The sequence below is a fragment of the Dendropsophus ebraccatus genome, chromosome 1 (genome assembly GCF_027789765.1).
Source record: "Dendropsophus ebraccatus isolate aDenEbr1 chromosome 1, aDenEbr1.pat, whole genome shotgun sequence".
NCBI classification, from domain to species: Eukaryota; Metazoa; Chordata; class Amphibia; order Anura; family Hylidae; genus Dendropsophus; species Dendropsophus ebraccatus.
In genome coordinates this window covers 19,832,937-19,859,975 of record NC_091454.1, presented here as the reverse complement: position 1 = coordinate 19,859,975, position 27,039 = coordinate 19,832,937, and the positions used below count along the sequence as shown (strand labels likewise).

The following is a 27,039-nucleotide window of genomic DNA, read 5'->3' as shown; positions in this document are numbered from 1 at the left end:
TATAGAGTATCAAACTTCGGCCGTTATTTCCGTGGCAAACAACACACTCAACAGCGTGAACAACGGCCGTTGTTTGCATTGACTTCAATGCAACACATTTCACTATGAACGGCTGTTGTTGTTATAGAGAAATGTGTTGCATTGAAGTCAATGCAAACAACGGCTGTGGTTCCCACAATGTGTTGAACATCGGCTGTAGTTTACTATGTGGATGCTAGGGTGGAATACAGGAGTATCATAGAACATATATATATATATATATATATATATATATATATATATATAGCCCTGCCACTAGGGGGAGGAAGGGTTGAGTCAGGGGCCCCTTTCCTGGCCATCCGAGCCCTTCCAGGTTCATTGTTATATGCTGCTTATACTGTATACTGCCCAGTTTGCCCCATCCCCCAATACCAGCCCTGGCTGCAAGACACCACAGGACTCCTACACAGGTCTATGGAGTCCAGGTGGTTTCTATAGGTCAGACCTTATCCGATGACACAAAGAACCTTCCTAATATTAATCAGGTGGTTTTAATGTTATGGACGATTGTTGTATACTTGTTTTTATGCAAAGTGTACAGCCACACGTTTTTATCTAGAGATAGTGGCGTTGGTCTGACCACCCACATCCCACCCGATGCAGTGGCGGACCCCAACCTGCAGCTCCCCCAATTGTTATAGAACTACAACTCCCAGCATGCTGAAAATGATACGGCTGTAAGAGCTAGAGAGTTACAGGTTAGAGTCTATAATAGTAACTACAACCCCCAACATATGTGACGTCATTATTGTCTGTTAGAACCAGTGAGAGGACTACAAGTAGCAGCAGGATCAGGGGCCACACTGATATATTTCCTTCCACACTATTACAAAACCCTTTAAGGGGGACTCCGAGACTTTGCGGTGCAATCATTTTTGCCGTTCTCCAATTCATCTGACTGGGAATTGCAGGAATCCGAGCGCCCGTACTTATTTTCAGTCGAATCTGCGAGGTGTGAATTCACCCCAGGACAGAAAACTCTCGGATGGCTGCAGCGCTTTATGGTAAGCTTGGCTCCTCACCATGTGACTGATCATGTGATCATGATGTCAGCAAAGTTCCTTTAACCCATGAGGCTCCTGCATGAACAGTGACGGTATTACTCCTTCTGCTTCTTTCTATGAAACTACAACTCCCAGCAGGATCTGGGGCATCCTACAGAAAGGTCTACAAGGAGCCGAGGTGGTGGAAGAGGAAGAGGAGGAGGGAAGGTCAGTGCTGTGAATGGAGCAGAGGTGACATTATGTATGTGTTGTATAACTTCTGTATCTATATTAGGTTGTGTTCACATTCGGCCGGGGAAACATATGCCCAAAATACCCTTCCCAATGCCGCTCAATTATATGTCTATCTATCATATGTACACTGCAAACCCAGTGTGAACAGAGCCTCACTTTTTTTTCTTACTATCTTTTTAAGACTTAAAGGGGGGTGTCTTGTTTGGAATATCAAATTTTCAAACAGACTGTAATAGAATTCTTATTTTAGCGGGGAAAACCCATCTATTAAATGATGACTATGTCCATACATTAAAGTACATTTTTACAGTTTTTTATCTCACCTGTGGGTGCGCTGTAAGGTATTTGAATTAAAGTGGTTGTCCAGAATTTGGGGAAAAAAACAAAAACATAGCTGTTTACTTGCACAAACAGCGCCGCTCTTGTCTATGGTGCTATGGCAGCTCAGTTCAATTGAAGAGAATGAAGCTGAGTTGTAATACCACAGACAACCTGAAGACAAGGGTGGCGCTGTTTTTGGAAGAAAGTGGCTACGTTTTTTCGAAATCTGGAATAACCCCTTCTATTGTTCTCAACCCACACCCACAATGAGAAGCCCAGTGCAACGTCTGTACGTTGTGTTGAGGCTCCCACAATGTTTCTTTAAAGGGGTAGTTCACCTTTTTTTTTTCTTTCAAATGAACTGCTTCCAGAAAGTGCCAGAGATTTGTAATTTATTTCTATAAAAAATTATTATGTCTTCCAGTACTTATCAGCTGCCATATGTCCTGCAGGAAGTGGTGTATTCTTTCTATTCTGACACAGTGCTCTCTGCTGCCACCTTTGTCCATGTCAGGAACTGTCCAGAGCAGGAGCGGTTTTCTATGAGAATTTGCTTCGGCTCTGGACAGTTCCTGACATGGACAGAAGTGGCAGCAGAGAGCACTGTGTCAGACTGGAAAGAACACACCACTTCCGGCAGGACATGCAGCAACTGATAAGTATTGGAAGGCTGGATTTTTTTTTTAAATAAAATTAAATGGCACCAATTGATTTAAAAGAAAAAAAGTGGGAAGCGAGCAGCATGGTTGTCTCCTTGGTTATTCTCACGTTCGCTCAGGGTCTTAACACTTCGACCTGGACCCATCAAAACTTTTGACATGTCAAAAGTTTTCAAAATGACAGTGACACATTAAGATTTTTTTTTTTAAAAAAAGGTTGGCCGAACCCAATGATTTTAGTGAGATCAACCAACCACTTAATACTTATGGGGAGGGAGGGGGGTCCTGACTTCTGACCGGCTTATCCCATCCCTCTACCTTCAAAACTTATAAAGCTCTGCAAAGCCAAAATGGTGGGATTTTTTTTAATTATTATATTATATATATTATTATTGTATTATATTGCTTTTTGTTGGGGCAATACACAATGGTTACAAGGATGTACATTTTCAGGTCAAGTTCACACAGTTGTACAACGGCCGTTGTTGCAGGTTGAACCAATGGCCGAAGTTAATACCCAGTGTGAACATGGCCTCAAGCTGTATTATATGTATAATATATATTAATCCATGGTTTTAATACTTTTCAGAATGAAAAATTATTTTCGGTGATCTATAGTAACCATGTTGAAATCGGTAGCTGACCCAGTCCTGCGATGGTGCAGTAGACCATGGAGCAAAGCTCTTTTGTGCCAACACATTGTAGCATCTGGTTGTTTATCGGGTACCAGGACGTTGACTGTTTCAGATTCCACATCAGATTCCCAAAATTGTACGACGGAAAACAAAACCACAGTAGACAATCTTTATAAATTGTCCGTGAATATTAAGAAGATTCGCCAGTTAAAGAGCTGGGTACTTTATAAGGATGTGGCCTACGTCGAGGAGACCGCTAGTATCTTGAAGGAGATGGGAGCCAGTGATGGTACCGTGGCCGTTATTCTGGAGTCATGTCCGGAAGCTTTTCTACAGGAACCTGCTGAGATCAAAACTCAAAAATCCATCTGGAACTTAGTTTGCCCCAAGGACGGAGAACTAATAGGTCTAATTGAAAAGTTTCCAGATTCCTTTTTCACTTGTAAAAGTCCGGCCAGTCAACGAGCCAACATCAAATACTTTCAAGATCTGGGACTTAACGACAAAATTGTCAGCCGGCTACTTACGAGCGCTCCGCAAATCTTTTGTAATCAGGTTGAAAGCAATAAAAAGATGGTCGATGCTCTGGAGGAAAATTACCTCGGTCTGGGGGGTACGAGAGAGAACTTTAAAACCTGGATTATGAAGTTATTAAGTCAAGATCCATTTGTCCTTTTGAAAACCACCAAGTCGATGAAGGAGAATCTAAAGTTTTTACAAGATTTAGGATTTTGTGATGAGAAAGTATTGAAACTACTATCTAAACTTAAAGGCTTCGTCTTCGATCTGGATAAGGAGACCATGGAAAAAGGGATTTTGTTTACAAAGTCGATTTTCGAATGCAACAGCCAAGAACTAAGAGATATGGTGATGAAATGTCCGGCCCTTCTCTACTATTCCGTCCCGTTGTTGGAGGAACGCCTACAACTTCTTATTGGGGAGGGAGCTTCTATAGGTCAAGTAAAAGAATGTCCCAATGTCCTAGAACTCACCCCCCAGATTGTACAGTTCAGAGCTAGAAAAATCCAACAGTTGGGTCGTAGAATACAGGACCAGAGTCTGGAGGTTTTAAATGGAACTAAAAAAGATTTCGAAGTGAATTATGGAAAGTTGCAAGTGAGAAAAGAACGGCCTCTCTTCAACCCCGTTGCCCCGTTGCCTGTGGAAGAGTAAACTGAATACTTCATAAAATCTGCAAGAACAATATGTCAGCTCACCCACTGCTGGAGTAAAGAGTAGTAAGTTACTGGTGGAGTACGGTGAATACGGGCCGATTCCTGTCCAATTGACATGTAACTTGGAAAATGTGAATCCAGCTCCAACAGGTGCTTTAAAATTTAAAAAATGTAAATAAAATTTTGTAAAAAATTTTTTGGGAAAAAAAAAGATTGAAAGACATGGATATCCATGTGTAACACCAACGTGTTTCAGAGCCTAAGTTCCTTAATCATGGCTGGCCATGATAAAGGAGCTTGGGCTTTGAAACGCGTTGGTATATAAAATACTTGTTCCCAACTTTTTTTTTCTACTTGCAGATCATTGGTTTTATGAGCTGTAGTCCGGACTGTTGTCTTTTCCTAAGCAACGTTATCATGAATCAATCCACAAGTATAGCTCAAGGCGTCAATGATCTAACGTGAACCTTTCCACATTTGCCTTGGAGCATAGCTGTAGGGGGTGCTGAGATATCAGTCGCATCTTTTCATTAGTTTCTAATAGGGCTCAGAGGTTCTATAAGAAGATATCAGTATTGTACGTAGCACACTATAGCTTTGTGGACAGACCTGTAATAGAGTTCAGGAACTTAAGCCCATGCATCTGCCCTTATAATAAAGGAAATTGTACGTTCTCTCCATGTTCTCATGAGTTTCATCCCACACTCCGAAAGAGGTATGTTTGTCATTTGGATCGTGAGCTCTGATGAAGACAGAGTGCTATACATATGAGTGATATACAGATGGAATATGATATATATATATATATATATATATATATTTTAGATGATGTACCAAGCTTCAGAATCACTTCTGATGGCTGATGTGGTTTATAATGTACAACCTGTGACCTGGTGTTTTTGACAAAAATTTTTTACTGTTACTCTGTCTACTGGTTTTTAAGCAAAAATTTTTACATTTAGACATGTTTCCAGAGCAAAATTGTTAAAGCAAATATACCACAAAATACATCGCTTTGTGTTTTTGACATGAACATTTCCAGTGCCACGGTCCTTTTTTTGAACTGCTGCCCTTCTCCTGGCACGGCCACCATTTTATTCCCAAGAACTGTCACGGCATGAAGCACTGGAAGTAGGCCGGCTAGCCCCCAAAGTGACAATCTCCCCTTCCCTCTGTGACATGGCTCCATTGATTCACCACAGAGGTAGAGGGGGTTTAGTCATACTGGGGGTCAGTGGGCTCAACCCCAGTGCTTTATGCCGTGCCGGTGCTCGGGAACAGACTTCCACTCGGCACAGGAACCAGTTGCCGGTTCAAAAAAAGGACCACTGGCATCCCCGGTCTGTTCATGTAAAAAACACAAGGCGATGTACCTTGTGGTAAATTTGCTTTAAAATGGGACATATATACATATCAGGGGTGTAACCACCACCATAGTGACTGCTACGGGGGCCCGCCGCATCAGGGGGCCAAGTGGTCCACTCTTGCAATACACTGGGCCCCCTGAGAAGTCATAATTTGCAGCACCTGATGGCCCGAGGGTGCTGCATATATCCTGATGAGCACTTGCAGTTAAATGTTAAAGGTTATGACTACACATGATGGGTTTGTAGTCAGTCGGGAGGGGCCCAATCAAAAGTTTGCTATTTCTAGTTACGCCCCTGATACATATATACCTTAAAGAGGTATTCTCATCTCATTAGGGGTTAACAAATTAGAAAATGTAAGACATTGGAGTAATAGAAAAAAGTATTCAAGGAATCTATAGAATAAGGGATAACAAGCTGGTTGGTTGGGTTTGACTATCGGAACCCACATCCAACCCCAAGCACAGGAACATAATTGTCCTCATAATGAATGAAGCACACCACGCATGTGAAGCCTGAGCTCCATTGCCTCTATGTGTCACCGAACATTTCTGAACAATAAACTTGGAAATGTTCAGTAGCCCTATAAAGAATGAATGAAGCAGAGTCTGCACATGTAGGGTCTGCTCAATTTATTACAAGGACAATATTATAGAGAAGTGGTCGGACCCCCACTTGTACCCCTCAGCTTGTATGGATAGGGGATAACACAATGAAATAGTAATATCCCTTTAAGGTTTCAAGCACATAGCTGCATTACAGATTGTGGCTCATTCCATTCTATGCCATATTAGAGAGGTACGCTCATTTAAAAACATTGCTTTTTCGGGACGATAAATATGTAACGCCATCATCTCTGATAATATACTATGAAAGTACATGGCGTCCCAAGACACCAGAATTGTACAGGTGAGTCTGGAAAACCAAGGTTGTTACCCGCAGATGCTCCTCTTTGGTTGTGTTTGGTCATGTACATACGTATGTGTATATATATATGTCCAGGGCTCGAAATAGAACTAGCTATAAATAAGTTATACTTCTCTTTATCAGCACAATGTTGTCAAGTTAAAAGTGAAAAACCTTACTAAGTCAACAGCCGAAGCAAATTGACTGTAACTTATTACCGCCGGCAATGCAGAGTAAGCAATTCTGATTAGTGGCTCAACTAAATTGCCTAAATTTACAGTTGGCCGCGTGATAGGAAGAGAAGACGCCAGACGAATCCATCTCCTGACTGACCCAACTTCTAAATATCTCGTATAGCTTCAGTTCAATATTTCACTTCATCGGAACAATTATGAAGATATATATTTAAAAAAAATCCTCATTACCTGTAAACCAGCCTTGTCCGTACCTGGATGTATTCTTCCCTTGTATCCTTGTTGACAGCTATCTCTTACACGATTGCCCGATGTCCAACTGTGCTTATAAAGCACGTTATTATTTTTTTTTAGGTTTGCTGGAGACTGCAAACATGATTCTTAAGAGGGCCGAAAAACAGGCACCTTAGGTGTCGGAATCATTACGACTAATACATGCAAAGTCTTCTAATCCAGCGTTCTATCGTAATTCCCTTATAATCGGGCAAATATTACAAAAGATCAGATGGGAATTTAACCGAGAGAAGGAATGTAGAAAATGGAAGACATTGCGGGAGTGTTCAAGGGTAAACTAATATCCTATGTAAAGAATAGGGGGTAAGGATCTGATCAGTAGAGGGCTGAGTATTGGGACCCCAACTGATCGAAATAATGGAGGATCAAAGTCATCAAATAATGGATCAAAGTCATCCTTTTTCAATGGAGTATGTGGGCTGCTGCCTAAATTAGGTCCCGCCGGAGGCGTACACCTTCCATATCCCCCGCTTGCCTGACGGGTGGGCAGGGGGGGGCTTGGCAAGGCTGGGAGGAGGTGCAGGTTTGGACGCCCAGCTGGCCGGAGTCACTAAGAGGCGTATGCCTCTTAGTGAAACTAGCCGAGGAAAAGGGAGCGGGCCTAATTTAAGACCTGCGTACACGTAAGCTGGGCTTCATAAATCCCCCCTTAAAGTTTACCCAACTGCACAAGATAGCCAAGTCTCCAGCAGTCCCATACAGATTGGATGAGCTACACTGCACATGCTGGACCACCACTTGGGGACATGGGACCCCACCTACAGTTTAGATGCTTATTACTGGTTTTAAGCAGAGATGCTGAACTGTTTGGGTTTGGCAATTTTCTCCAAACCTGAATGCTACATCCAACCCTAGGGAGTCCTGGAAAAAAATGGATAAAGTCGAACGTAGACAGTTTGGCATCTCCACTCAACACTTATCACCTATCCGGTGGGATAGAATTACTTAAATTTTCAATAATATTTCTACTTGATCTCTTATACTAAGGATCCCCCTTACACATTAGAGAATAGTAGTCAAGCCGACTGAATTTGGTGGGAGCAGCTGACTGTCTAACATGTATGGCTGCCTCCAAACTCAACACATAATGTTGGATAGAGAAGGATCAGGCAGCTTTTCTCAAGGAGATAAAACACCATCAGAGAAGTCTAACAGAGCCTTACCTCTACTCTTCTTATTCAGAACACATGGATACTTGGCAGAACCGAGCATTTGTATGTAACAGGTGAATGGAAGACGTTCAACTGAAAACTATTGATAGTGTATGGCCACCTTTATAGTCATGACTATGACCATATTGCTGCCATGGACCATCTCCAGAGCCTTTTCACAATCTCTGTGTAGTTTTATTTGATTTGGAGGAGAAATAGTTAAAAAAAAAAATGATCACAATATTGTAATGACCACCAATATAGCTGGTGTTTATTTATCAGATGCTACACTTATCGGGTCCAGATTGGCCCTGCCATGATAACACGGGGTGCTAATCAGTTGAAGGCCTTCATGGCTGCCATGTCTCATCTGCCAGTTCAGCCTGCCATGGGCAGGCAGTACTAGCAGAGCGCCGATCTAACATTTCAAAACTGCATAATTATTAAACAGATTGCTGTGAAAATTTTTTTAAAAAATTCAAATCCTCTTATAAAAGTTATACTAACCTGTCCCCATGCGCGTAGTACCGCATCACCACCTCTCTGTCAGCAGCCGGACTTCATTTTCTTCTGGCTTCCTGGAATGTCTTTACCAGAGAAAAGTACCCATTCAGCCAATCAGTGACTGCAGCGGTGACCCGTCTCAGCCAATGGCTGAGCAGCCACAGGGGCGGTCTTGGCATTTCTGGGGCCCCAAGCGAAGTTATGTCTGGGCCCCCCCCTCAACACGCGTTCCAAAACAATGTGTTGCCCCCAGTAGTATATACCCCTTGTGCGCTACCGCCAGTAATATATACTCCTTGTGTGCTGCCCCCAATAGTATATACCCCTTGTGTCCTGCCCCCAGTAGTATATACCCCTTGTTTGCTTCCCCCAGTAGTATATAGACCCCTGTGTGTTCCCCCAGTTATATATAGCCCCCCCGTGTGCTCCCCCAGAAGTATATAGACCTCCTGTGTGCTGCCCCAGTTGTATATAGACCCCCTGTGTGCTGCCCCCAGTTGTATATACCCCCTGTGTGCTCCCCCACTAGTATATAGGCCCCCTGTGTGCTCCCCCACTTGGATATAGACCTCCTGTGTGCTCCCCCACTTGGATATAGACCCCTGTGTGCTCCTCCAGTAGTGTATAAACCCCCTGTGTGGTTCCCCCAGTAGTATATAGACCCCCTGTGTGCCCCACCAGTATTATATAGACCCCTTGTGTGCTGCCCCAGTAGTATACAGACCCCTGTGTGCTCCCCCAGTTATATATAGACCACCTGTGTGCCTCACAAGTAGTATATAGACCCCCTGTATGTTCCCCCAGTAGTATATAGACCCCATGTGCCCCACCAGTAGTATATAGACCCCTGTGTGCTCCCCCAGTAGTATATAGACCCCCTGTGTGCTCCCCTACTTGGATATAGACCTCCTGTGTGCTCTCCAAGTTGTATATAGACCCCATTCTGCTGCCCCCAGTAGTATATAGACCCCTCTGTGAAGCCCCAGTAGTCTATAGCCCCCCTGTGTGCTCCCCCTGTTATATAGCCCCCCTGTGTGCTCCCCCCATTTATATAGACCCCTGATGTGCGCTCCCCCAGTTAAACAGACACCTGTGTGCTCCCCCTCCCATATAGTATATAACACAATAAAACAAACACTTATACTCAACTGGGTCCGGGCGTCTCCTCTTCTCTTCACTCTTGTGGCCGCAGGAAGGGTTTTCCCTGCGATCACAAGAGGCTGCACTCCCCTTGTCCTGGCGCCGATGCTCCATTGATGTCACTGGAGCGTCGGCTGCCACTTGTGACCGCAGGGAAAACCCTTCCTGCGGCCACAAGAGTGACTGACAGGAAGGGAGCCAATGTCTCCCGCCCTGTAAGTGCTGCTGCTGCATGTAACTATGAGCGCTCATTACAAGTGCTCATAGTTACAGTTCAGATGGCAGCAGCGAGCGGGGCAGCGGCCCTGTCCAGCGGTCTTGAGCACAAGAGCGGGGCCCCCCCTGGATGTTGGGGGCCCCAAGTGATCGCTTGGGGTGCTTGGTGCCAAAGACCGCCACTGAGCAGCCATTCGTAAACCGGGTTGAGACGTTGCAGAAGTGGGAGCTAGAAGAGGTCGATGGGGGTCCAGAAGCAGTGATGCAGCACTACCAGGGCACGGGGAGAGGTAAGTATGCATTCTCTATTATATTTCTACACTCCCTCCCTGCAGTAAATTTTTATTTGTGGCCTGGAGTTCTCCTTTAAAAAAAGTTATATTTCTTTCTAATATAACTTTATTTAAAAAAATGTATAGTTTTTATATACATGCTTAATTTTGTTGACTGGCAGCCCCCTTTGCTGTCAGCAACGTTTGTGTCGGGAACCACAGGGCTCCAATCTCTGCAGTTCCCTGGCTCTGCAGAACACCACTATACAGAGCAGAGTGCCGTTCCCCGTCCCCCCTCCCCCCCATGTACTGGGGGAAGGAGGGGGCGGAAGAGGGACTCTGTTTACTGGGGGGACACCTGAGCTTAACGCCCTGACATGTCAAAAGTTTAGATCTGTGTGCTGAGATCCCTGCCAATAATAAAGTAACAAAGTACCATTGGTCTTACACGAAAACAAATGCCATCATGTTGCTCTATAGATGGGTAAATAAAAGGTTTAAAAGAAGCTAAAAAATTTTCTCGGTCACCGAGGGGTTAAATCTATTAATGTAACAGGCTTTGATATCCTGGATGTGAAGCTATATTGGTTATTTGTTATAAGACTTTGTTCTCTCTATTACTCTCATGTGCCGTCTAGTGTCCTTCACTAAAACACACAAAAACATCCTCCTTAATATAAAAGCTTTAGTGGAATTATCTTGGCTTTTCCTATTTACTTCGCATTCTGTGCATTTCTTAATAGGCCGAGCCGTTCTTTCCTGTAAAGTAACTGTGACGTCAAAGGCATTTTTTTTTCTTAAAAGTTGCCTGTTCTTCAGTGTTCTTATAAAATAAATCAATGGTGCATTGTAGGCTGATATGCTAACTATCAAATAGTATAACCTATTGCCCAACACTGTGCTCTGCGGCTGCAAACTGGGGAAGGGATACATTTGTTTTATAGGTATATCCTGTTACACACATATTATAATAAGCTAATAAAGTCCTACGCATTGAGCTATTGGTTTAGAAAAAGAAAAAAAAAGCATATACTGCTGAGACATGTTGTGTTGGCACCCGCCCCGCTGTCCCTGCCTACTTATCACAACTGCCCTTGGTGGCAGCAGGTAACTGGGCGACAGTCCCTAATCTGAACAGGTGGAAACACAAAGACTCAGACAGATCAAACACAATCTATCGGATTCAACAAGCAGGGTCGGTATCAGTCGGTAGTCGGGGTACAGAATCGGAAGTCAGAGGAATAGTCAGGAAGCCAAAACCAGGATCAAGAAACCAGGGACTACAATCAGGATAAACTCTAGCTTAGTTACTCTCACAAGGAGGCTCTACTTTAGGCAAAACGGACACAAAGGGGAGTATACTTATGGAGTCCCAGCCCCAGAGCGCGATTGGGACTCCAGCCTCAGACCCCATACATAAGTTGACTGGCAGTGTTGGACGCCAGTCAGTAAAGCCATGGCAAGAAACGCCTTCGCCGGTGAGCTCCCATTAACTGGCCGTCCAATTGCTAGGAACGCCGTCGGCGCGCTCCCCGAAACCTGCTGGCTGTACACCCAACACCTGCGGGAGGCCAGCCATATGCTCCTGAGTTGTCGGGAGCCAAGCGTGACAGACGGCTGTTGACATGTGGCCTATAGTTGATTTTAACAGATGGCTGAGTTAATCATTTACTTAGAACGTCGGGACATGCAATATGTCACTATTAAATGGGTTGGAAGGAATAGCTTGAAAATCCTTTCCTTAAAGGGTTTTCTCTCTTTTTGATAATTTTTTTTTTTTTAAAGGGTTCCCTGAAAATAAACTGATCACAGTGATCGACTGTGATCTGCGTAGGAACCTAGAAACAAGCACTCAATCACTCTGCAGTGCCACCACTGGACAAATTAAGCATTACATGGACTTAATGGAACTCACTTGGCTGTCGTTCTTATGTAAAAGAGTGAGTGCCCCTACTAGTTATAATTACATATATTCCTCCCTACAAGTGATGTTTATTAGTGTTGAGCGGAGAGGCCAAACTGTTCAAATTCATCAACGTTCTCCAAACCTGAGCGGTCAGCATTTGACTCCCTGCGGCTCCAGAGAATTCCGAGCATTCGAGTTCTGAGAACTTTCCCGAACCTGAAAAGGCCTCCCCACTCAACACTATTGATTATATCCAGAATGAGAGATTAAAGAGGTAGTCTAGCTGAAAGCAGGTATCACATAGCTGGTAAACACTAGATCAGTGGGGGTCCGACTGCTAGGACCACTACTAATAATGCGGTACTCGGCTGGTGACGTGATACCCCACTCCTGTTGTGTTGTGCAGGTGTGATGTTGGTACCTGTTTGGCAGGTTTGTTGTCCCCAGATGGTCGGTAACCTCTGGGCTTGTTGTGGGTCCCTTGGGCTCTTGTCATGGCAACCTGGAGTGTTAGTTGACCCACCCGGGATGTTGGTACCGCCACTCACAGAAAAGGGGAAAAATAACCCAAGGTGTACAGTGGTGTGGGTATGGGTGCACGTGCAGAAGACAGAATGCCATGCGTTTCGTACAAAAATAGAGGAGTTTACTGGATACATTTGCAGATAGACAGTACATGCTATGCAAATAGTGCAGGTCTTCATAAACTGTTCTGACAATAAAGTAGACTTAGTGCTTTTAGGAGTAGGTGCTTGAAGAAAGTAAGAGTGGTGGTAGAAGTCGTAGTGCTTTGTAGAGAGAAAAGGAGAGGGGTTGCCAGAGGAGCCCTTGCCAAATGTATATCCTGTACTCAGACGGAACTGTCGTGCAGATATATAGGTAGATAAGTTATACTTGTACTTACATTTAGATAATGTCTGACTGCCTTCTGCCCCCTATTATCATAGAACCCGTCCTAGGTGGGTAGCACGAGCCCCAGTTGTCGGTTATCTGGGTGTAGCGGGTTCCCGAGACTCTCCAGTTGCCCTGCACTGCGCAGTAGGATACGTAGACCTTTAAAAATAAATAGTAGCGACACCTAGTGGGGAAACTCAGTTAATTTGTCCACCACATTAACCCGAGTGAGAACTTTAGGACAGTATAACAGTGACTGCTGTTTTATTAGAAGTCGCGTGTCTGTATTTTTCTTTGCCATAGACATTGAAAGGAGCAGACAAAATATGTAAAGTATGGCGAGGGACTAGGGCTTCAAGTTGTAGGGATCCAATATTTGATCCCATTGATGAGAATGTCTTACTCTCTACTGTTACCCATTAAATGTTGGGGGGAAGAAGGATCAGACAATATCCAGTGTAACACATGAATACCACTTTAAGAGAGAGGAGTCTTGCCACTAATAGTGCAATATAGAGAAATCTATAGGATCAAGCTGGTGTTCAGATTGTCCAACACCATACCCTAGCCAGGGGGGTTCTGGTACATTGTTTATACTTTATATATATATATATATATATATATATATATATATATGACTACAATATTATTGATTTTTTAATAACATGATTCTCATTTGTTCTACTGCTGCGGTTTCGCCCAGGTTGTAGTTTGTCTCCCCATGGGAGTAATAACTGAATAAATTAGTCATTGACTATCAATGCTCTTCGTTAATCTTTATGACACTATGGGGTCATCCCAGCCGCTATAATCTGTCATTGATTATCGTGCGATATAATAAGCCGAATATAACAATTTATTACTGAAAAATCTGACACTCATCTCAATTAATGTTGGATGACGTCGGAGGATTGCTGCAACCATCTTCCTCCTGCAACCATCCGCTTCTACATGACATACTGGGGTATCCATTGTGGTTTTCTGCAGTAAAGCAAAATCACATACAGACCATGTCATAAACACGTTTAAATGGTGTGTCTTTCTGATGTGTTTCCTTTATTAAAGGGGCGTCCCCTTCTGGGACATGTATAGCATAGCCACAGGATATGAACCCACACCTATCGTGTTTCCCCAAAAATAAGACAGTGCCTTATATCAATTTTTAGTCCCAAAAAGGCACTCTCCCTCCGGTTCTTAACCCCAGGTTCTTTGCCAGGTCTCCTTCTGGATCCCCCCCCGGCTTTCAACCATGGCTCTCCTCCCATCTCTCCGCTCGGCCTCCCCCCAGCTCTCCACCAGCTCTCAACCTCGTCTCACACACCGTCTCTCAAGCCCAGCTCTCAACCCCAGCAGCCCTCCCCACCCCCTGCTCTCAACCCCAGCCCTCCCCCCTGGCTCTCAACCCCGGCTCTCCCCCCTGGCTCTCAACCCCGGCCCTCCCCCCTGGCTCTCAACCCCGGTCCTCCTCCCTGGCTCTCAACCCCGACCCTCCCCCCTGGCTCTCAACCCTGGTCCTCCCCCCTGGCTCTCAACCCCCGGTCCTCCCCCCAGTTCTCTCCCGGCTTCCCCGCAGCTCTACCCCAGCCTCCCCACAGCACCACCCTGGAATACTCACCAATGTCCATAGTGTAGGAGTGAAGCAGGAGCACAGCAGCAGGATCAGGAGCGTGTGTCCGGTGTGCGTCTGGACACGCAGCAGGATGTGGGGGCCATGGACCAGTGTGCCTGCAGTGCCAGCTGTGAAGGGCCCCCAGGGAATTAGATGAGTTAGATTAGATGAGTTTGGGTTGTGCCTTAGTTTAGGGTAGGGGTGCCTTATTTTCGGGGGGATGCCTCACTTTATGCTAGTGGTAGGCTAGTTGTTGTGTCTTATTATAGGAGGATGTCTTATTTTCGGGGAAACACAGTGTCATAAGGCTCCCATGGACTCTCGCAGCCTGCCTGTAGCCACCAGTGGTTGTAAGCAAGCGGACAACAGGAGAACATATGTTTTACACAGTTTACGTAAGGGAGCTGAAAAGGTCGATATAGCCCTATGTAATAGGACTAGCTATTAGCCAACGAATGAGTAAAAGCTTGTTTATCAGCTGGTGAGGCCATTCATTGGCTTTTGCCGCACATCTTCTTATGTAGTAGGGAATGTGGGGCCAGTCAATAAAGGCCAAGTCAGGAAAGGCCGTATGAAAAGATCCTGCGATTGCCTGATACTGGCCATGAGACTGATAGCCTTGTGAAGACTCTGTAAACCAATCCTGATCACTGGGATCAAGGGTTGCTTACACACAGTACTGTGCCTAATAGGGGCCCTAATTCTAATAGGAGTTAAGCAAAGTGGTCTTTCCCGTTGGGCAGGGTAGGCGGCTGCCTGGGTGGGCCATGACTCATAGGGGGCTCCTCTATGCTCTGAACTGGAACTGACTGTAAAACACTGAACACTGAATTTGCTCCTCTGTCTATCAATGTCATTCTCTTTTAAGAACGTGGCCACGGAAACTCCCCCCCCCCCCCCGCGGTACTTTACAATTCCCTACAACGAGAGGCCGGCACAGACGGGGCCTCAAAAGCAGTGTAAGTGATTGTATTGTCTAGGGGCAGTCCGGGGGAAGAAGTAGGGTGCCTTTGGATGTGGCTGGGAAGGCGGGAGGGGTGGCAAGGTTGAGGGTGTTTGGTTAGGGGGGGATCCAATGGGCCCCACCACAACAGGAAGAATGAGGTTCAGGAAAACGATCTATCACTCTTTTAGTCTCTGTGTACAAAAAGAGCAGACAATGCCCAATGGGCTGGTCCCCTTTTCTTCTAGTAGAAGCCATCTATCAATGATCATAGAAGGCGGCAGCAGGCACCGTAGCACCGTAGCTGGGGTATTATATTATGCAAAGGGAAACAGTTAACGTAAGTATCCTGAGAGTTTCCACTGCCGTATAAGATCAGAATATGTTCTCACAATATGGTCCAGAGCCCATCCTAACCTTCCGCAAGTCTCCAGTGCCTCATTAATGTTTTTTTCCCCTCTTTCGGGTGTCATCTTGCTCCCCCTATCATGCATCAGCATGCTCTACATAACGCGTTATGGTTTTTGGCGCCCAGTCTCAAGTACTGTTCCCAGGTGTCCGAGCTCGCACAGTCCTGCTGCGGAAGTAGATCTGTCTTTCTCGAGCTGATAGATTACATATTCCGGATCCTCTCTCAGGGACTTGTTAAATATCAGCAGTGCTATCTCAATATCTCATGTTTTCCCTATTGAGTCGTTCTATTCCAGCAGAGATCTGAGGTTAAGACGTCACACGGAAAGGCTCAACTTCAGCAACATTTATGTACGGCTTGTAGAAAATTTGCCATTAGACTGCGCTGAGGGCCTTTCTGCTTCAACAAGCCGGATCGTTCAATGTTGCTGTTATTTCGGGATTCCAGCTCGGCATCATTATCCTGGCTGTGGTAACTTTTTTTTACACTGACATTTTTCAACCAATCATTTTTAGGCGAATAGTTTTAGCTTTAAGATGTATTAATACGAATACGGCATCCACTTAACCCCATGAGTACCCAACCAATGTTCATTTTTGCATTAAAATTTTATTTCAGAACTCTTAAAGGGGTACTCCTAGGAAAAAAAAAATTCTTTCAATTCAACTGGTATCAGAAAGTTTTATATAGATTTGTAATTTACTTCTATTTAAAAATCCCAAGTCTTCCAGTTCTTATCAGCTGCTATATGTCCTGCAGGAAGTGGTGTGTTCCATGCAGGAAGTGGTGTTCTATCCAGTCTGACACAGTGCTCTCTGCTGCCACCTCTGTCCATGTCAGGAACTGTCTAGAGCCGTACAGGTTTTCTATGAGGATTTGCTGCTCCTCTGGACAGTTCCTGACATGGACAGAGGTGGCAGCAGAGAGCACTGTGTCAGACTGGAAAGAATACACCACTTCCTGCAGGACATACAGCAGCTTATACAGACAGGAAGACTGGAGGGTTTTAAATAGAAGTAAATTAGAAATCTATATAACTTTTTTCCACCGGTTCATTTGAAAGAAAAAACTTTTTATCAGAGAAGAAATGTAATTTAAATTTAATTTAGTTAAAATTTCATATTTATGAAATAAAAAGTAAATTAATTACTATTGATCACAGTATGTAAATGGTTAAATCACCAACATAGTGCAATCGTCTTTGTCAGTGATATCAGACGGTACTCATGGGCTATGACGTGAGCTATGATGTTATACCCCCCCATCCATACAGTTACAGCACAGAGCGTTAACAGGTTACTATACATTGCTGAACATTCAAACTGTAACATTAAGAAGGAAAAGTTGTGGTGTTATGGAAATCACAAGATCGATAGACATGTTAATAATATGTAAATGATAGAAAAATGGAAACAAAATATTCAAAACATCTCAATTTATTCAGTATTGAGTATGGGTACCATGCAGAGAAGGACTCACTATATTCCCGCTTTGTTATGCTGCTATCAGTGGGGTTATTATTGTTTGTCTGAGGAATGTTCTGCCACGCTGAATGCACTCGCTGGCAGCTCCCTCGGTAGTTGCCGACCAGTGATGTTTCAGATGGGTGAGATGGAAGACCAGAGAGGTATAGGACATGTATGCTGCATACAGTTGCAAGAGTAACGGCCCTATTACATGATTCGGCTGTGTAATAGAGACAATGATCAGCCGATGAAACAATCATCGGCTGATCATTACTTTAGGCCCAAACCTAAAGTCATCGGCCACCGTCCATGCATCGCTAATCCCCTCGTGGACCTTCACAGCTGACGCTGTCCTGTTGTATGCCCCGACGGCCGCACACTCCGTCGTACTCATGCTCCACAGTACATCCCACCATACCCATGTTCAGACGTACGGACACTCCGCTGCATGTCCACGCTCTGCTGTACATCCCGCTAGCTGCATGCTCCTGGTCCTCTCCTGCACGTTGGTGAGTGAGCCAGGGGCTGAGCGCCGGGGAGGGGGGCAAAGGGACGTGAGCGCTATGGGGGCAAAGCTGGGACTGAGCGCCATGGGGAGAGAGTCGTGGAATGAGCGCCATGGGGGGAGAGCTGGGGGCTGAGTGTCGGGGGGGGGGGGGGGGGGAGAGGCGGGGGCTGAGTGTTGGGGGGGAAGAGGCGGGGGCTGAACACCGATGGGGGGAGAGCTGAGGGCTGATCGCCAGTAGGAAGAGGTGGGGGGGGGGGGGGGGTTGCCAGGGGGAAAAGCCAGGGGCTGATTTCCGGGGGGCAGATAAAATAGGACAATAGGACAAAGTGCCTCTTTGGGAGCAAAAAATAATGTATAGCACTGCCTTATTTTCAGGGAAACTTGGTATAATAACTTCCATTCTTGTGTAAGCACTGGAGTCTCTGACACCTCATACTAGTAATCTATAGATCACCAATATACTGCGTTACTGCAACCATACAAGATATATATTCTTTTATAGCTCTGGCTCTTTCTTTTTTCCGTCCTAGGGGTTGGGGTCCATACTATGTTTCCTGCCGGTCCCAGTGCTTTCTTTATATACGCCCCTGGTGACTGGAAACAATTATATATCTCTGCCTTTCCTTATGGTCCTCATTTACAGCCTTACAATTCATAAGACCAAAACCCTCCCCAGAGTTCATACAGAAGTTGTGAAAAAAAAACAACGTTAAGACCGGCAAACAATTATTTGTTCTCTTTGTTTCGCTGAAGCCGGTAAAAAAAATTAGGAAAACGGCTACAATTTTCCCTTAAGTAATTAAAGGAAACTAAAAGTTCTGAGCGCCGCTGCTTTACATTGTGCTCATTGTCCACAATCCACAAAGGGAACGGAAAAAAAGCCGGAGTCCCCCCTTTTTTTACGCATTAATTTAATTATATTGGCAAACACAAGGCCGGCCATTTACTCTGGATGCCGCAGAGCCATTGTAAACCTTTCCTTCTCTTGCCGCTGTTATTTGCTATGTGTTTCTCGAACCCAAACGGATTTGGCCACCTCAAATACAAATTATTTAGAACATGTAGAAAAAGTATCATTTGTTAGTGAACAGTTTGCACAAAATGGTTTCCTTGGTGACAAGAGACTGGAAGATCGTTTACGGACAGGTTGGTTGCCACCTGAAAAAAATTTCCCCAAATTTTTGGCCACTTATTTTTGCTGACAACAGAAATCCATTTGAAAATTTGAAATTTTATCTTCATTTTTCATAATAGGACAAAGCTCAGCTTTACTACCGATGAACCCACTCATCTATTAATTCAGAAAAGAAAATTTTTCCAAGCCAGAAACCTATTTAATTTTAACCAGATTTTTCCAGATTTTTCAAGTATAACCATCTGGCCAATGTCTACCAGAAAGTGTAGTGTCCCAGCACAGGTGTGCCACTAAGTTTCTATACACCTGGGTAAAGTTATTCTCTCAGGTTAACACCAAAGTGGATGAAAGAGAGTGTATTATGTGTTTTTTCAACTCGGTGTCACTGCCCTATTTATTATGTCTATACTACAGGAAGGAAGGAATGAGTTAATGTTTTATGTCACATGATGTACTAAGGTGCAGGTTCTCTTCCCTCACTTTTCACCCTACCCTGCCTCTTCTTTCTTTTCCACACACAGCCCTACTAATCACACACTAGCTAAGTTGTCCAGGAGATAGTTCCTGGTAGGAGGGTCTTCCTTCTTGTTCTTCTTGTCAGTAGAAGTGGAGAAATATTGGAGAGCATAGTCCCTGCTGCAGTGAAGCCAGGGCCTGGCTTAGGCCAGGACCCTTGTCAGGGACCAAGCGATTTATTCTTTTATGTCACAGACTACAGCTAGCATGCAGTGCTAGAAACCTTAGGAGGGAGTGACAATCTCTGAGGAAAACTTTGTCCACACCTGGGATATCTTCTACAAGACACAGGGCAGTAACCACAGCTAGGCACTGACCCTAGTAGGACAAATAACATTAAGAAAGCTGATGTATCCTAGTGTAATGCACAGCTCATCTGGGAAGGTTCAGAAAGCCTGTTCAACCAATGCAGGGTCCTGGGACCTCATACTACCCTATCAGGATGGGTAACCCAACACTATAGGGCAAAAAGTGGTCAGATTAAAGAATCTATACGTATGAGTATCTTCTTCTACTTCTGTTCTCCACTACAATATCCTGACAGAGTAAATTGCTACATTGAACACGACCCTCAAAACGTTCCTCTACCCCGCCCTGCTGTTACAACTCTTACTACTACCTCTTGCCCATTTGTCCGGGGGTAGGTTCCACCACCACTCCTGGTCACCGTGACAAATGCCCAAGTGACCCTACACCTATGCAGAATCTACAACACCGCATAGCTACCTGGCATACAGCAAAAGGAACACCTATTTACTAGAGCTTTTGACTTGAATGATTGTGCAGCCAGGGTGATATAGACAATCCCTGGATTGATCATGGCACACCTTCTTCTTCTGTTTACATGAGCCGATGTGTAGCCAATTGTTAATGACCCAATGAATCAGCATTTTCTTGTTTATAGGCCGTTCACTGGCTCTTTTACTACTAAAAGTATATGTATGTATAGTATGGTTGGTTGGGTAGAATCCTATTGACATGCTAAGAGAGATTAGAAAATACTGTGCACATTTAGGCAGTAAAATAGTTCAGCTGAATGCTACCCACATGTTGGATGGCTTTTCTCCGCCAATGCATAATCTTCCAACAAACCTGTAATTGGCGTTACTATAGTAGATGTATAAGGCAGGTGGCATTTGCATCAAGTTCCTGGGTCTTCTGCCCAGTTGGGATTACATGAGCCCACCATCCACCATCAACAAACTTTGATGTATCATCACTAAGATCTGATAGATAGTTGTGGATCATTCCTTAAAAAAATAGTGGCAAGTCATTGGCTCCAAAGTCACCCCTGAATGGGGTTGTCTTCTAGGGGCTATAGACCACTGAAGGAAGGACTGGACTCCATATGGACTTGACCTCCATCCACTTCTGATTATTGGGGGCACTGTTACATACTCTTCCCAGTCACTTCAGGTTACCCCCTCTGGTCCCTTTGTTAGGGGCAATATATGGAAGGATTGTCTCTTCCTCGCCTCTCGTTTCCACGCAGCTATTTCACCCCCCCATTAATATTACATAGGCAGCGTAAATATTGCAGCCTGACTGCGGAAGGAAATGCTGACTTACATATTCCATATTTTATCACGGTACAGTTTTTTCCAGGCGAGGTTTACTATTTGTATTTTATTATCATGACATGTAATATATATCTACCGACACCATTTACCAACATTTTGGACTAAACTCATTATAACAAATGAACTGTCACCGATTCTCCCGAAGACGGCGCTGAGATATCTGCTGACTGCTACTTTTACACAAACGCTTTTTTTTTTTTATACAAGTCTGGGTGAGCATTTAAATGGGACAATTCTTTAACTCAAGAGAACTAGTAGCAAAAAAAAAAAAATTAAAAAATTCCTATATATCCCGTGAATGTAATTATATTTTGTAGCTATTGTCAGGGCAGGGGCATTTACTTTCTTGGTGTCGTTGAAAAGCATCGGGTGACATAATACATTGCGATAAACAAAACATATTCGGAGCTTTACTTGTTTTATGCTTTCAGGCCTCTATAATTAAATTACTCCTCTCCGAGAGGAGATGACAAAAATGAAGATAAATAACAGGAAGGAATGGGTATGCATGAGTGGGGCCCGCTTCTAATAAGATGCTCTGTCATGTTCGGTGTCATTAATAGATATTGGCGGTACATTATTAAAGCTTAAAAAGTTACTGCCGTAATGAAAACACGTATAGATCATTGACATATTATTCCGAGCAGCTTTTTATGGGATTTTATTTGCTTAAAGTAAAAGTATCACTTTCGGGGAGATTTATCAGACATGGTGTAAAGTGAAACTGGCTCAGTTGCCCTTAGCAACCAATCAGATTCCACCTTTCATTTTCCAAAAAATCTGTGTGGAATGAAAAGTGGAATCTGATTAGTTGCTAGGGGCAACTGAGCCAGTTTCAATTTACACCATGTTTGATAAATCTCCTTGTTTGTTTTTAAATGATAGTTCCCGTGCCGAATATAAAGCTGGTCATATACTCAATTTCAATAACTGACGGCCGAATGAGGGTTTGGCCCTCCATTATCTCTCCTGTCTGTCCATCCCCATACACAGGAACATTGGCACGAAAGAACGTTCCTGCGTTCTCTATGGGGAGGGTTGAGGCTCTTTTACATTTGCCAATTATCAGCCAAGAATGTTCTTGACTCCTTTGGCCAATGATAAAAGTGACAGGAATGAGCTGAGGAGCGGGAAAATCCTCCGCTGATTGCATCTATTGTGTGGGCTTTAAAATCTATCACACAGCGGATGTGCAGCCGGTAGCAATAGATTTAAATGGCTGCACCAACGATATAGTGATTGTTTGTGCTGCCCGAACCTCTCGATTCAATGTGCCGTCTGAAGGCACTGCAAAAATATGGTGATCTCGCTGTGGCCATGGCCGGCCTGAGATCTTCTGTTATAAAATGACCCTTAAGTTGCAGCCAGAGAGCTCTTACTGCAGCTTATGTCTCCTAGAATATAGGGGCCTCTGTCGGTGGACGAATAAGAAGGACAGATATGGCTGACAAAAGTATGAGATGTATGGAGACCTTAAGAAATGATGGGACCCTATGAGATGTATGGGGATCTTAACAAATGATAGGACCTTAGAAAACAAAATGTAGACCCCTTTGAGAGCCCCAACAAATTCAGCTGCCTGACCACCTCTAGCTTCCATAACAGCTTTTCACTATCTACTATACACATACAGCAGGGAAGACTGCACAGACTTAAGAGCGGTCCCTCCACCATTGGTAGCTGATGTTGGCTTTAACATACAACTAACTTATTACTATAATGGCTGGGATCTGACATAACTCTTGATTGCTGCCATTCAACCCCTTTATATGCTGTCAAAAGTGATCACAGCACCCTAGTGTTAAGACAGACAGACCTATCTGACAGACTTACCTGCAAATTTATACTGTGCAATGAAACCTCCCAAAAAATAACTAAAAACAATTGCAGAGTTGCAGCCCCCCCCCAATTCTTTAAAAACAATAAATATTTTTTTATACCTTATAAGTACCCCAAAATGGGGGTATTACGAATACAAGCCCCCATTTAGCTACTTCTTTAAAGAGTACCAGACATAAAAAATTACTTTTGACATATCAAAATGTATTTATCACAGTGGGTCTCACTGCCGAGACCCACTGTGATCAGGTGATCTAGTCGGGAGCCATCCTCTCCCCACTAATTCCGACCATGTAGTCTCAAAGACTTACATGGTAAGGATAACGGAGATATGGACGGAGAATATATGGCGCTACTGCCACACTGTCTCCTCGGCCATATATCCTAATTACATTAGGTCTAAGCAGTGAAACCTGCTGTGATCAATAACTTTTGACATCTCAAAGTTATTTTTAATGAGAGAAACTCTTGAAAGGAAAAAAAAGATAAATACTATATAAGACATATCCGCAGTATCAATGATGTACTCCAGGCCCAGTCTTGCCGAGCGGATACATTGTAGGTGTCATTTACATGCTAATTGGTTCTGTTTATAAATTAGTTTACATTTGTAAGCCGACAAGTGAATGCGTTCAGTCATTATTACAGCATGATGGCTAATGAGCAGCCTAAGTATAATGAATTACTACCTTGGCGTATATCCTTTCTGCACCTAAGTCAAGATATACACGAGGAGTATTTAACTTGGTAAGCGGCAAAAATGCAATACAGCTAAGAAGAGGAGAAATACTGGGTGAGAAAGTCAACTAGGGTTAGTTATATAGGAATCAGATGGAGAACAGAGTTTCACCATTGCAGGGCCACTTCAATGGACAGTGCGGACAAAGCTGAAGGGGTTCTATGGTTATACTGGACGTCAATGGATGTGATCACATGACTATGAGGTCCAAAGTGAGCGGAGAGCTTGGTGCTGGGGCAGGGGCGTAGTTGGAATTCATGGGGCCCCATAGCAAGAAACTGTATGGGGCCCCATGAATCCTGTAGGCAGCCCCCCCCCCCCACACAAACACACACATGTTGCACATACTCACATGACCCGGAGGCATTCAGTTTCTTCTAGAAAACCTGCACACGAGTGACGTTGTTGGTGTGCCGGGGAGCTGGGAGTGTAGGCTCTGGGCGTGTAGGCTCTTGTGGCTGGAGTTGCAATGGTGTCTCCGGCCACAAGAGAGACTGGCAGGCCAGGAAGCCGTGACAGTGAGTGCTGTGAGCCATAGCCACCATGAAAGCAGACCAAATTTCTCTAGTGGAGCAAAGGCCCTGTAGCAGTCACGTGGTCTGCCTCCATGGTAGCTACGCCACTGAGGTACATCTCCAAGTTCCCAACACATAATAATTTTTCTCCATTAGACGGACATGTTATATATACTCAATGAGACTTCTCAAGACCAGGGTCGTAGCTAGGATTTATGGGGCCTCATAGCAAAAAACTGTACAGGGCCCTATTGCTCCTGTACACTCCAGTATACTAACCTGGTCCAGTGCAGTCCCCCAAAACTCCTTAATTCTCCTAGCTCCCTGGAGCTGGGAGAACAAATTCTGGGGGACTGCGTCGGGCTAGTGAGTATGTGTTTGGTGCTGTGAGCAGCTCTCTGGGGAGGGTGGCGGAGAGTAGGGTGCTGGTGCGATCTTTAGTCAGGAGGGGGTTGCTGTGAGTGGTGTATTATGAAGGCAGACCACACTTTGCTGGGCCCCATAGCAGTTGCGTGGTCTGCCTTCACTCCTCAAGATAATCAAAGCATATAAGAAGCATAGGATTCCTCCTACATGCTGCAGTAGGAAGTGGGGGAGTTATGTGAAATAAGTATCCATACTATTATTTTCAGTCTAAACTTTTTTTATATATATATATATATATATATATATATTTATGTGATCTTTTGGCCGCAGGGACCTGATGCGGGCGCATCAGCGCGCGCCCGCATCAGAACCTCCCATAGCACACAGTGAAGCAAGCGTCCGGAGCCACTCGCTTCACTGGGTGAACTGACAGGCAAAAACGGCCATACTTTTTTGTAGTGTGTACATAGCCTTCAAGATGAATGAACTTCGAGTATGTTCGTCCAAAACCCAAACTGTCTACATTTACATACTGGTTCGCCCAAACTGTCTACATACTCAGGGCCGATTCTGGGGTTTCGCCCGCCTGAGGCAAACCTCAGGCGGCCGCCACGAGTGATGGCCGGGCACCCCCCGCCGCCGCCGCAGCCATCCACTCACCTGTCCCACACCGCAGCCGGCCCGCGCTCTCTGCTGTCTCCACATCCCATCAGGTCCCGCGATGTCACCCTGCAGCTGTCACGGACCTCCAGGCTGTGGTGAGTGAGTGGGGTGATCGGGTCGCGCGGGGCGGTCCAGCTGCAGGGTGACATCGCGGGACCTGATGGGATGTGGAGAGCGCGGGCGACGGGACAGGTGAGCGGCCGCTGTCATTTTTGTTAAGTGATACTTAACAAAAATGACAGCAGGGGGGACATAATGCTCTCCCCTGCCGGACCGCAAAATCTGCTGCCTGAGGCAGAAGGCTCATTCCGCCTCATGGCAGAAGCGGGCCTGTACATACTGGTTCGTCCTAACCCAAACCGTCTACATTTTATTACCGGTGACTGAAGAAGTTGGATTCGGCCCGAGGGAATCCTGAAAAACTTAGGCTGTATCCATGTTTTCCAGGTAGCCTTAGGGCTGTATCCAACTTCTCCAACCACTAGTTATCAAATGCAGAGAGTTCGGGTTCGGACAAACCAGAAAATACTCGAAGTTTGCTAATCTATACCCATATAAAATAAGTCCTCTCACCTGACCACTGCAGAAAACACAAAAGGCTGATATTTCTGTATAGTAAGTGTAAGTGACAACGAGGGCAGCGCTGAATCCTAATTTGCAGCAAATTCTCCAAAGACGAGTTTATGGAAGTTCACTTTTCAGCTTTGTTGTGTAGACTAGGACAATGTCAGCAGAGTCATTTACTTATTATTGTGGTGTCCTAACACAAGTGTTACGTGTCTATACACCCTTCGTAAAAGTCTGTTTTGTTTTGTACTTGTGTGGTGATAAAAGTAGTACTAAAGTTTCGCCACTAGATGTCACTGTGTTAGATATATGGATTGGAAGCTGCACAGCTGAAGGATGTAAAGGGTTATTATTTCTTTATGTGTTAAACAAATCTGTAGACCAGTAGGAATGTTTTTTTTCTCTCCTATCAGCTCTCTCTTTATTTCTTCTCTTGCACTCTTCAACCACTCACAGCGCACGTTAGTTACGCTAGAGATAGGAAGTCACATAGGTGGAGGAAGTGTGAAGGTCTTTTCATGTTGGACATTGTGGAGGAAGGACGCAAGCTAGATAGCTCTCCGCAGTGGTTCTGTCCGGCCCTGGCCCTCTACCAGGTCCCCTACTCAAGTCAGTCTTAGCTAGAACCCCGCATGGGTAGGACTCAAGACTGCTCAGTTTTCTTCTCACTAATGCTAAGTCCTAAGAGAGGACAAGCCAGAGACAACCTCAACCCACGCCTTGGACAAGGAAAGTAACAGAGTAGGACAGTATCCACAAAAACCACAGAGGCTAGGAACTGATCCGGATAGAGCAAAGTTGCGATAAGCCTAGAAACTCTATCTTGCAGCGTGGGTGTTAGCAGGGAACCCTCAGCATTCCGCTCATCCCAGGTAACAAGGTCTGGGACGGTAACACGAATCCAAGTGAAATGGTGAAATCCAGCACTCCAGAAAAAACAGTTTTCAGCTAAAACGATACTTTATTTTCCATATTGGTTAAAAACTTTTTCTCTCCTAAGGAGAGACCCTTCACCAACCGGTTTCACGCTCGTGGCGCTTAATCATGGTATGTCCGGACGAGTAGATCTACCCCATTTAAAACCACATGAATTACCATATTGATTACCACCTGAGGTCAGTGACATCACATCCTGGGTGGACGCTGGTCACATGATTCTAGGATGTAAACAAAGTAAAATGACACACATATTTATAAACACTAGTCCCGTAAACATCAATAACAGTACAACTCCCCTTCATTGTAAATAATGATATAAGAGATCGTTTTT

The 27,039-nt window shown here is 44.6% G+C and overlaps 1 protein-coding gene across 4 annotated transcripts; it reads left to right on the top strand.

The window, feature by feature from the left end:
• Positions 1-954: 954 nt before the first annotated feature.
• MTERF2 (mitochondrial transcription termination factor 2) lies at positions 955-4,727 on the top strand. 4 transcript variants are annotated; one of them, XM_069953026.1, is made up of 3 exons: positions 955-1,043; positions 1,179-1,250; positions 2,847-4,727. In XM_069953026.1, exon 3 carries the CDS (start codon positions 2,881-2,883, stop codon positions 4,063-4,065), a length of 1,185 nt encoding a protein of 394 aa, XP_069809127.1. In that variant the 5' UTR covers positions 955-1,043; positions 1,179-1,250; positions 2,847-2,880; the 3' UTR covers positions 4,066-4,727. The 4 variants fall into 4 exon arrangements, with proteins under 4 accessions (XP_069809127.1, XP_069809110.1, XP_069809135.1 ...); XM_069953009.1 differs by lacking the exon at positions 955-1,043 and having other exon boundaries at positions 1,118-1,250; XM_069953034.1 differs by lacking the exon at positions 955-1,043 and having other exon boundaries at positions 1,118-1,274.
• Positions 4,728-27,039: the final 22,312 nt, after the last annotated feature.

Coding starts and splice junctions, on each gene's coding strand:
- MTERF2 (XM_069953026.1), top strand. CDS start 2,881: ATGTTGAAATCGGTAGCTGACCCAGTCCTGCGATGGTGCAGTAGACCA.